The sequence below is a fragment of the Pseudorasbora parva genome, chromosome 10 (genome assembly GCF_024679245.1).
Source record: "Pseudorasbora parva isolate DD20220531a chromosome 10, ASM2467924v1, whole genome shotgun sequence".
NCBI classification, from domain to species: domain Eukaryota; kingdom Metazoa; phylum Chordata; class Actinopteri; order Cypriniformes; family Gobionidae; genus Pseudorasbora; species Pseudorasbora parva.
Window position 1 is genome coordinate 22107503 of NC_090181.1, and position 12550 is coordinate 22120052.

A 12550-nucleotide genomic window follows, 5' to 3' on the forward strand; every position below is an offset into this window, starting at 1 on the left:
ATTTGCACGAATGAGATGAAATGTCATTGAGAGATGACAGAAGTGTTGCTGTTTATCATAGACATGTCCAGTTAGGCGTACAGTGTGCAAGAAGTGCGTCTTATCAATATGAATCAGCAGATCAGGTCTGTGTGAGGGAGTTAGTAGCTGCACCAAACAGAGACGGAGAATGATATAACCAAGTTAAGCACAGTCATTAATTAGAGCTTTGTAGTCTTATCAAATAAATCATGAAGACAGTTCAAATACTTCATGGTATTTAATTCGTACAAAGACTTTGATTTCCGAACGGGTTATTGTCAGGCTCAGCCACTGCTGAGAAAAAAAAGTTTACCCAGTGTAAGTGAAATAGTTTTTGAAGTGGGCTTGGGTGAGCAATGTCATGATGAACTCCACATAAAATCAGGGTAAAAGTTTCTGGGTAAAAGTTCCAGTGACTTGATAATTCACTAACATGTCAATCAACAACTTATCTTTAACTATATCTTGACATATCTAAAGGGATGGCGTTGGTCATTATTACAGCAAACATATGGCATGACCATTGTTGAGTAAGTTACTCTAAAAAAGTAATTAATTACAAGTTAATGACATCTTCAATAGTGTAATTAGATTACTGTTCAAAATACTGTCTCTAAAAAGTATTGAATTACTTATTACTACTTTCTTTCTAAATCCTATATCATCCTCGACTAGTTAAGTGATTCAAGGATAGATATGAAACAGCTCTTTAATTAATTCAAATAAATAATATAAAATTACTTAAATTACTTAAATTAAGTATTAAAAATGTAAGACGGATACATAAAAACATGCATTTTAAAGTTAGACTTTTAAGTTAAAATGTTGATGATAATTCCACTATTGTATTATATAATTGTTCTATATATACACAGTTTATTGTTCAACTACATCAGAAGTAACTGTAAAATTACAGAAATAATAAGAGTAATCCCTTATTTTACTTTTTCAAGGGAAAAAATTCAATTACAGTAACTTAATAACTAGTTATACCCAACACTGAGCATGACACACAATGACACACCCTTAAAATGACAGAAATACTGCACAAGCACATAAAGCCTTAGTTCCTCATCCCAAACCAAACAAATTACAGCACTTACTGCACATACGGGAATTTCTTCCAAGTAAAAATAACTATCGTCTTCAAATATCCTTACATTATGCACACATGTACAGTCTGAAAAAAAGTTGGAAGGAGCTTAGTTTTAGTTCTTGTCTTGTATGTGCACTCAAAACAGGAATTTCTGAGTGATGTTTTTAATATCCTGTTCAGATAACCCTACTATATGCTGCAGACTATAGCATCAATCATTTCACAAGCAGTTTCATAGTAAAGCCTGCATGTGGTTCCTCATAGAGCTAAAAGGCTTGCGTGTGGGTTTCTGGCTCTTAGAGAGCATTGCATAATCATCACAGACCCAGAGGAAAGCAGACTAACACTGGATTCTTTATGTGAAACACAAACACACACAGCCAAATCAAATTAGGAGACACTTTTGTTCACGGTTTGTCTTGCTTACACTCTCTCTTGCCCACAGACACAAATCAATGTTAAAGCTTTGTTTATAATTTTCCTTGCACACACACAATCATTCACACTAGGTCTATCTAGAGGCTAATACTGTAACTCTAACTGGACCCAAAGTCTTTGGCTACTTAAGTACAAGTGTATGAATGTATTCATCAAATTAAAGGGTTAGTCACCTAAAACTAAAGATTCTGTCATTCATTTCTCACCCTAATGCCGTTCCAAACTCGTAAGCGTGTATAGGCATACTAGGCTTGACTTTCTCTGCATATTCAGTTTATAGGTCTACAATCAAATTAACCAAATATGGGCTAAATTAATAATACTAAGTGAGTGTAAGAAATAGGCTTGTCAATCGCTTAACTTACCGAGTCCTCAGGGGGCCTGTTGATTTTTGGCCACTCTACTGAAGGTCCCTTCACCTGCAGAAACCGATGGAATAACTTCCGAAAGCCTTCAAAGTCCTTCTTAGACACCTGGGTGAGAGAGCAGGCAAAAAAGATCATCAGTACTTACACTTTTACATTTGCTTTTAAATGTAAGGACATCCGTTAAAACAACAACAACAACAACAACAACAACAACAACAAAATAAAAAATAAAAACCCTGCCAGCATTACTTTCTAATCATGTTCTGTACAATCTGGCAATTAAAACTTCTAAAGGCTCCTGAAATAATTACCACCCTGCTGCGAAAGATTTCTGGGTCTTCAGGCCTCTCACTGAGAACATCATTAAAAATAAAACCTGTTTGATGAAAATCCCAAAAACTCCTTGTGTCTGCCGAGAATTTTAAAGTTATTTCTCTAGCTCTGAATTTTAATCTAAGTGTAACTTTCAAAATTGAACCTTTAAAGAAGATACGCCATATTGACTGAAGAGAACAACAGTTATCTACATGCATATTACTGTTGTTCCCTTTGGTCAAAATATAGACTAGATAGTATTTATTTAGGTTTGCCACAATATCAAAATTAGTTGAAACCACTTCCAGTAAATTTTTATGATTTCTGAATACCGCAGTAAAACTTGCATATTACATAAACTTACATATTACAATATAATATAATCAATAATATACACTACTGTTTAAAAGGGGCAGTAAGTAAATTTTAATACTTTTTCAATCTCAAAAATATATTTATACTTATAATTTATTTTAGTATATTATATTTATAGTATATTATATTTTAGTATTTACCTATAATTTATTTATTTTTCAGCAAGGATTGTATTAAATTTATTATATGTGACAAGACAGACGGGCAGATTTTAAAACATATTTAAAAGAAAATAGATATTTTAAATCGTAATAATAGCTTTTACTACAAATGCAGGCTTGGTAGCATAAGAGACTTCTTTCATAAACATTAAAATAATCTTACTGACCCCAAACTTTTGAGCAGTAGTGTATATAAATAATATAATATTGTCAACACTTTATTGTTTGATTAATATTAACATGTTAATAGACAATAATAGGTTTCTTAGTATATTATTATTATTATTATTATGTATTTATTAGTAATAGGTTTAAAGTATGTTTCACTGATCTGATATTTTAAACATTTTTTCTCCCACCTGTTTACAATTTTTCCATTTTGAGCAGTAAGTACATTTGATTTAATTCACTTGTGAATCAGAAAACACTGTTGACAGACTGATGCTGATAACAGACTGATAATGTTATGTTTTTATTTTATATAAGAATCAATGTGGTTCTGAAGTACCAATGATTTTGATATCTCTACTTAAATGGCAGCTACAATGTTTACAACTGTAAACTGAAGACTTATCTTCACATAACCTTATCATACTTTATTTGAGCTAGCAGGGTGTGGATTTTAATACGTCATTTGGCAGTAATGTTTGAGTGGGATTATGGGAGTCTGTGTGTAATGGTGAGGGAGGGGTGACAAGCGGTCAGCATGTGTCACGGTGATGATGGCTAAGTCTGATTATTACCATATGGTGCTGAGGAAAGGCTGGGGTGAATCACCAAACTGCTCAGAGTTTTACTATCTGACCTGCTCAAATTAACCCATAACTGAGACTTTCGCTGAAGAAAGAAAAATGGAAGAAGGGAAAAGTGCGTAGGGGCTGAAGAAAAGCCAGAGAGAATGTAAGAGAAGATACATCATGACGAAGCTTGTCTCATGGTGAGACTAATTAAACATCAGCTCAGCAGTGCAATCAAATCTCTTCGGCCATACTGGCACGTCATTCATATGCTGATAGCACCCAAAGAGGGTTCCTCTCATTTCTCATCTTTGCTCCCTTGTCCATTTTATATGCATGAAAGCTGTGAGACTATAACAAATAAATTATGATTTCTGTTTCTAATTAAAAGTGCACTCACATGAATGAAAACTCCTGCCATATCAATAGCCTAATAAAAGCTGCTTTACTTAACATGGAGTGGGTCGGCTCTTGGTCTTAAATGTTGAGATCACATAACCAGCCAAGTGATACTCGCTTTATGCTATGTACGCTGAAGAAAATCTATCATGGTTCCTTTCCACAAAAATATTAAGCTAAATTATAAAAATAAATAAATTACTAAAATAAAAAAACTTTTTTTTTATAAATCACAATTAAAAAAGGTTAGCTGAATTTTTGAAAATGCGTTTCATTTTAAGTAAACCTGTATCTCACCTCAGCGTCTGCACCTTTGGCTGTGCTTAAGAGTTTCTCCAGCTCCACGTGCATAGAGCTCTCCAGCTGCTGTCGCATTTCTTCCTGAAATTGAGTCATCCCGTAGATGTTGCTCGGTAACTCTTTACTCAAACCTACAATTGAAACCACAAACATTAATGTTAAAGTTTGTTTGTCTCACATAATTTTGATGACTTATTCTAAAATGTGGAAAATAGTACCAATAATTGGTGTGTTCAAACCTTAAAGGGGGGGTGAAATGCTGTTTCATGCATACTGATCTTTTTACACTGTTAAAGACTTGGAATCCCATACTAAACATAGACAAAGTTTCAAAAGTTAAGGTGCACGTTTGATGGGAGTATTTCTTTGTCAAAAATACTACTTCCGGTTAGTCATAAGTTTCGGCAAGTTTTTTGAGATCATGCGTCCCCTTTGACGTTAATGGGGGCGGAATTTCCTTGTATGGGCCTTACGGACAATTCTACCGGAAGCGCGTGAGAGAGAGAGAGAGGGAGAGAGCGAAAGTAACAGGCTACGCCCATCAAAGCGCTGGCTTGTAGGATGCGCTGGACAGGTGATGTGCACATAACAATGTCACCAAAAAAGTGCGTTTTTGGTTGCCAGACCAAGACAGTCCTGCACAGATTCCCCAAAAACCCCGCGTTAAGGCAACAGTGGATGTAATTTGCTTTTCCGGATCAGCAACTGAGTTGCGCGAATTTTTATATCTGTTCGCTGCATTTCGGTGCCGACTGTTTCATAAACAAGGCCCAGCTCGACGCCGGATTTTCCCGATCGCCTAATGCTGAATGATGGAGCAGTCCCAACGTTAGAAGGGTGAGTGAGACTGCTTCAAATGTCTGTGTCTTTGCCTATGCTCATCAAGTAGCCCAAACATGATCACGTATAGTTAATTGATCAATGGAGCATGCGATGTGTAGTGCGTGTACATTTGTTTAGCTGGCCACTATATGTGTAACTTTATGTTTGTGTATTGTAAAAGCACTCCAAACAACAATACACAAAGAGTGGGGAAATATGTTGAACTAAATAAGCAAGCTTCTTCATTCAAATGCGCTACTATTCCGTGTCTTTCTATGTAAACACTAACTTAGCCTGCCGTGCAAAACCAGTCCGCTTACTGTCTACACAAACCACGCGTAAACACACAAACACACGTGCACAACTGCACTTCCCACATGTACACCTTCAAAGACAAAAATACGACGATATAATTCAAGTATAAATATGTAAATAACACAAGCCGCAAAGCATATTATATATATATATAGTTAGTGTATAACTTGTACCACATAGAGACGTCCTGCTCTAGTCGTTTTTGCTGCTGCTCCTGTTCAACTGCAGCCTCTGGGTCTGATTCCGGATCATAGATGTATGGCTGTATCTGATTAAAAGCCATATTTTTATTTTGAATAAAGTTTTTTTCCCGCTGTTAGGGATGACACAGCTTTACGACGCACTCGACTCAACACAATAGCAGCAGCGAGCACACGTCATTATTTAGCTCCGCTCACACGATACGCCCCCACCCGCTCGGCTTTTTTCGGAAAGACTCGGAACAGCGCATCTTTCTTATATAATTATAAAAAAAATAAAGACTTTTCGGAGATATGCAGGATGCAATGCTACTCTATAGGTACTCAAGATTGACATGACACTGACTGAAACTGAGTGTTTCACCCCCCCTTTAAATATAGTTCCTTAATAAATCTTTTAAATCAGATCAGTGATAATTTGCCCATATAATAAGGAAGCTGACAGCTGATACTGATAATTGTATGACTGCCTTACTTCTGACCCAAAATGAAATAACAGAAGGCATGAAAGCACATTTTATCATTATATGTTATCATAATTATATTTAAAGAGTGTAAACACACAGATTATCACTGGGCTTGGGGTTAATTTGCTGTATCGGCCATTAACACTGGCTGTTCTGTAAAGCCCAATTTATACTTCTGCTTCGAGTGTACGCCGTAGCTACGTTGCAGGCTGTGTTGCAAGCGAAGCCTACAAAGTACACTGATGTGCACCTCTTCAAGAATGTAACAACGAATCAATTCTACACGGACTGCATTGATTGGCCTGCCAGAACCCCTCCCTCAGGGGTACACATGCTCCCTCTGCATGTGTAACTGCACGTTGACATAGACAAGGATGCTGAAGTTTAAATGAAATTTGACGTGTATCCCACGGTGTAGAGGCTATGGTGCAAGTCTGACGCAGAAGTATAAATCAGCTTTAAAGAAACTTTTTTTAAAATAATTTTCAAACCTCCGTTTTACCGGTTTTAAATGGGTGGTGGTAAGCACTTTTAGCATAGCTTAGCATAAAACATTGAATCTGATTAGACCGTTAGCATCTCGCTCAAAAATTACTCTCATTCCTGCAAAATAACCAAGGAACTTTGCTGCTGTACCATGGGTGCAGCAGGTGCAATGATAGTACACAGAGCACCTAAAGCGTGTCTCCAGCACGCTCCCTATGTAAGCAGGTTGGTTATGTTGACGGAAGTAAGTCTATTTTCAGGCACTGCAATATCCTTATGCCTACTGTACCCACGAAACGGCAGAAAATTATGATTATTACGCAGGAATGAGAGTATATAGTTCTTAGAACACGATGTAATTACAAAAGATTCAAATTTTAAATAGGAAAAATATAAAGTCATTTTTGAGTGAGATGCTAATGATCTAATCAGATGATCTTTACTAAGCTATGCTAAAAGTTCTACTGCCAGTCAGATCCGGAAATCAGCTGAATGGATTCGAAAAGGCTAAAACTCAACTGTTTAACTCTAGGGGAGTTGGAAAATGAGCCTATTTTAAAAAAAAGTAGAGTGTTTCTTTAAGGTGTGATTTAAGACTTTCACTGTTCTACTACAAACACACTCCTTTATCCTTGAGAGAGAGAGAGAGAGAGAGAGAGAGAGAGAGAGAGAGAGAGAGAGAGAGAGAGAGAGAGAGAGAGAGAGAGAGAGAGAGAGAGAGAGAGAGAGAGAGAGAGAGAGAGAGAGAGAGAGAGAGAGAGGGTACAATAGAGAGGTTAAACCACATTATGTTTGATATGGTTTATTCAATAATAGATCCTGAGCTAGGGGAGGAGAAACAGCTTAACTGCATTCCATTATTATTATTATTATTATTATTGGGCCTTTCAAATCAGATTCCCTTAAGACAACAGCTTTTATATACACTACCACCTTTACTACAATTCCGACTACCTGACTGAATCCTGTTCGACCAGATTTCATCTGTACACACCCAGTTTAATTAATTCTTCTGCCAGTGTGCCAAAAATAAACTTTATGCCGCATGTCACATGAACAAACTGGAAAACAGGCCTCATAGCAGAAAGTGTAATGAACTGATGCCAATATACAGTCAGGAAAATAAGTATTTGAACACCCTGCTATTTTGCAAGTTCTCCCACTTGGAAATCATGGAGGGGTCTGAAATTGTCGTTGCAGCTGCATGTCCAGTATGAGAGACAAGAGCTGTCCAAAGACACTAGTGACTAAATTGTACACCTCCACAAGGCTGGAAAGGGCTAAGGGGAAATTGCCAAGCAGCTTGGTGAAAAAAGGTCCACTGTTGGAGCAATCATTAGAAAATGGAAGAAGCTAAACATGACTGTCAATCTCCCTCAGACTGGGGCTCGATGCCAGATCTCACCTCGTGGGGTCTCAATGATCCCAAGAAAGGTGAGAAATCTCACCTCCGTGTTTCTCAGCGACCAGAAACCAGAATCTGAAGAGTGATCTACAGATATAAAAATTATAAAGAGGTATAAAGTCGATCTATATATTATATATATATATATATATATATATATATATATATATATATATATATATATATATATATATATATATATATATATATATATATATATACACATATACATACCTCGGTTTTTCAGTTCGGTTAGTTTTTTTTAGTATTCTATTATTAGGCGAAAGGAACAGAAAAGGGTTAAGGAGAAAATGTTTTTATTGCAATACTCTTTCTTTTATAATGTTTTTATTGCAATACTATTTTTTATTCATAGACGCACGCAATTTTACTTTCACTTTAGACATAACCGACTGCGTTTATGTTAACCTTGTGTGTATTTGACAGTATTAGTGCAGTAAGACTGTATATATATATATATGAACTTTTAAGGTAATTAGCCAACCTAGCTAGCTCTTTATTGTTGCCGTTTTATTCTAATTGAATATATAAATGTTAGTAAGAAGAAAAATAAAACACTTTTAGATATTAGTTTGCAAATGTAATGTTTATCAGTTAAGCTCATCTTTGCTCGCTCCTTATATAGCATCTAAAAACAGCTCTATATTTTACAAAGCACTATACAGAAGACTTGCGCCTAACCCCCATTAATCATCATCTAACATACTGCCTGGCAGTATGTGTGACATTTAACATCTACAACAGCCCCTAAATTACAAGTCAGTCGCTTTTCTTTCCTTTGGCATTTATGGGGTTAATGCATTTGATTATCGAATGTGGTAGAAAGCACATAGAAAATGCTGTGTTTATTATTGTTTTGATTCACTGTAATCCAGGGGTCCGTTCTTCGTACCTCGCTTAATACATCTGAGATAATTTGCCAGATCCCAGATCTTCTAATTGTGAAAACTGATCTCTGGTTAATATGGTTCTTCAAAGGAATTTGTGGATTGGATTAAAAAAAAACTGGATGAAGTTATCTGAGATTACTGCACGTTCCTGTGTTCCCTGAAGAGGGCAGATGCTGTTGACAAGATCTTCTGTTTTGTCATCATGAAGACTTCATTTAACTTATTTTATTTAATTTTAAGCATGACACTGCAAATGACAATGTATACATATTTTATCAAAAAGAAAATGGTACAAACATTCACAATTCCGTTTACACGAAACACCGCAAGTCATCCTTCGTCAATTATTGTTGGAAACTCCAAATACTTATTTCAATACTAAACTGTTACCCAATCATAGTAGTGGGTTGATTATTTCCAAGGCTTGAATGCGGCAAGCCTATCAAAACAGACTGTTCGAAAGCGAGGGTCAAAAACAGGGTACAAAATAGCTTATTACTTTTAAATTAGGATTTTTAAGTTAAAAAAAATATCACATAAAACATCAAGGAGAACTGACAAGCGATTGAACAGAAAAGGGACACAGGGCAAATGTGTCCCTTTAAACATAAAGGGACACTAAACAGGAACAGCTGGACTAATCAAAAACCATTACAACAATGAGATCTAATACAGAAAAGACAGAAAGGTGCGACCTCGCGCCATGCCAAAAAGTTTAGGCGGCGGAAAGAGGGCGGAGGTGTCGAGTTGGTGATGGACAGAAGCCTCGAGCCCACTGATACCATGGGGTGCAGAATGTAGGCACCGTCGGAAACCACAGGCCAACGGTGCAATGGTAAAAGGCCAAGATGGAGACATGGGCTCGGAAGCCTAAGGTGCAACCTCGGTGGGAGAGGAAGCCCGAGGCAAGGAAGAGGAGCAGCACAGAGCAAGTGGCCGAGGCAGAGTCAAGGAGCTGCACAACACCAGTGGAGCAGATGGATTCAGGGGACTGGCCGTAACCAGCGATGGGATTATGAAGTCAGGCAGAAGAAGATCTCCGGATGGGAAGAAGACAATGATTTGAGGGTGGGGACTTGGGTGGGAACTGGATACGCGGACCACAGATCTATCAGGTCTATGTCTGTTTCTGGCTCTGAGATGGACTGACCCGCATGGGTCGTCAGACTGTGGGGGTTTGATGTTCTCCGGGTCAGGTTCCTATGTAACTTCGGTGAATGCCTCAGCCTTGTAGGCTGTGAGAGAGACCGCCATGTCAAAGCATCCAGGCCAAATACCTCAACATCTGCCAGTTCTCGGGGAGGACAAGACACCATGCTGGTGAGTCTATATACGATATGGTGGTTGTGGAAAGGAGGACACAATGAAGGAGATAATGTAACACACAGTCTTTAATCAGCAAACTCAGAAAGTAGATTCACAATCATGTAAAACATAAATAAGAAACGACAAGGGACTAAACAGAAAAGGGAGGGAAAATGCACAGGGTAAATGAGGACACTATGGCAACTAATGAGAACTAATAAATGAGACAGAAAATGAACTAAACTGAACATAACTGTGACACCTTTAAAGAAGACAGTGATATTAATCATCTTAATCAGCTAAAAGAATGAGCAGGGGTTATTTTGCATTAATGACTGGCTGACTACATTTTTTCACGTGCACAGCTACTTACCAACTAAATAAGTAAAAGGACATGAAATAAGCTTTAATAAAAACATCTACTAAACTAAACCTACTAAAATTTGGTCAAATCTAAATGAATTGGTTAAAAAATATTATTTAATACAACTGAATCAGCCTGTAACACTAACAAGATTAAGATAGGGTAGAAAATAGTTTACAACCATGTATAAGGTAACAACTGCACGTCTCCACATTTCTACATCTTCAGAATGGTCCCTTTAGCAGCGTTGTGCATACAGAATGCCATTTACAAATTATTCTACAAACACATCAAAAGTTCATCTCTACTTTACAGCAAAGAAAAACATGATAGAACTAGAGAGCGCAGCTATTTTACAGCCATTAACTCTCAGAATGCTATACATGGGTCAAAGAGCCACACACTGCATAGAAAGACAAATGTACAGAGACATCAGAAAGTCTCCACCATGCTTTTATTATAAATAATACTAAGAGTACATGAATTTGATTAAAAATATACAATTATATGTAATTCTTTTGACCTTAGCACTTGAGGTCACACTCCATAAGTTTGTGTAAAACCTGATAATCATGTTCTCTAGCATGATTTGATATTGATCTAAAGGAAGTAAGAACATCTGATAATCTGTACAAAAGAATGATCATCAGTGACAGTAAACCGTTTACGTTACACAATGTTTCTATTTCAAATAAATGCAGTTATTTTAAACATACTATTGATCAAATAATCCTGAAAGAAGTATCATGTTTTCCACAAAAATATTGTTTTCAAAATTAAATTAATTTAAATTTCTCTAAAATTCAAATCAGCATATTATAAATGATTTTTGAAATATCATGTGACACTAAAGACTGAAGTAATGGCTGCTGAAAATACAACTTTGCAATCAGAGTGATACATTACATTTTAATATATAAAAATGTTTATTTAATTAAAAAAAATTAAAACAATAACAGTTTTTACTTTTGCTAAGACCTTTCATTTCAAAATCATTTCAAAAACTCTTACTGACCCTAAACTATAGGTAGGCCTACTGTAAGTCATGTTCCTTCCTTGTATTATACATTTAAACCCTTACACCCTTTTAATGTCCAAGTTTAAATTAGGTTTAAATATTTTCCATGTGACCTTGATTTCATACTGACTTTTGGACCCACTGTACATCTGAAACACTGTTGAACGCAAACAGTCAGAAGACTTCAGTCAGTATCCCCTATAATCATGTTTAATATAAAATATCTTTTAAATTGCATACACTTTCAGGGCAAATGAATAGCTGTCAGAGAACCAGACCTCTAACAGCCAAACCAAAGTGAGGAATGGACGACTGGTAAGTACTGAAAGATCTAGAGTTTACAAAATGCTCTATACACCCTTCAATTTCTGTAGAGCCAGATTTCTAGAGCAACTTTCCAGTCTATCAGTCAGCACTGACTGAAGGGTCCATTCAGCTCTCACGCTCATCAGAATTCAACTGACAGCTTGTACATGGTGCAGAGATCCCATTCACTAGGTATCATCTAATTAATTAATATATATTCAGAGAACTAATACAACCTTAAAAGTACTCAATGAAGTATAAAAACAGGATTAAATAATTTTCTTACCTTCAACGTAAAGCGACATAGTGCTACAGTATCTGTCCTCTAAACTCTATAAAATGCAGTTCTGTTCAATATCACAACAACAATAATCCTGTTTTTCTGTCATGGGAAGAAGAGCAACATATATACAATCCAGTCGGGATGTGACGCTTATGTTTATTAATAATAATATTAATAGAAACACAGAAGGTCAGCTGATCGATTCTCTCATTCTGTTCAAGAGTGCGTTCCTCTTGCGTTCACGCGCTTTTAAATGAACCATCTCGCTCTCTCTTTCTCTCCTCCCACTGACTATCAAATAACGCAGGGTGAATAAACGACTGCCTCGTCGACCTTTACTCGCGGGCGCATTTATTGCTCAAAGAAGACGACGTGTTATATTAAAAGGTGAAGCAATCATGTGTATCTCCATGTGTGTGTGTGTGTAAATAAATGTGGGAATTGCATTTGTGCACAGC

General features: G+C 36.5%; 1 protein-coding gene across 2 annotated transcripts in view; it reads right to left on the reverse strand.

Annotated features, from left to right (window-relative positions):
* The window catches only part of ugp2b (UDP-glucose pyrophosphorylase 2b), a 31075-nt gene that overhangs the window by 18069 nt on the left and 456 nt on the right, over positions 1 to 12550 (reverse strand). The window contains exons 1-3 of one of the 2 annotated variants that reach the window (XM_067455528.1): positions 12096 to 12476; positions 4208 to 4341; positions 1921 to 2028 (exon numbers count right to left, since the gene is read on the reverse strand). In XM_067455528.1, the coding sequence (XP_067311629.1) occupies positions 1921 to 2028; positions 4208 to 4341; positions 12096 to 12114 (261 nt within the window). In that variant the 5' untranslated portion in view covers positions 12115 to 12476. Of the gene's footprint in view, positions 1 to 1920; positions 2029 to 4207; positions 4342 to 12095; positions 12477 to 12550 lie in introns of those variants that run through there. The other variant, XM_067455529.1, reaches the window with a different exon arrangement.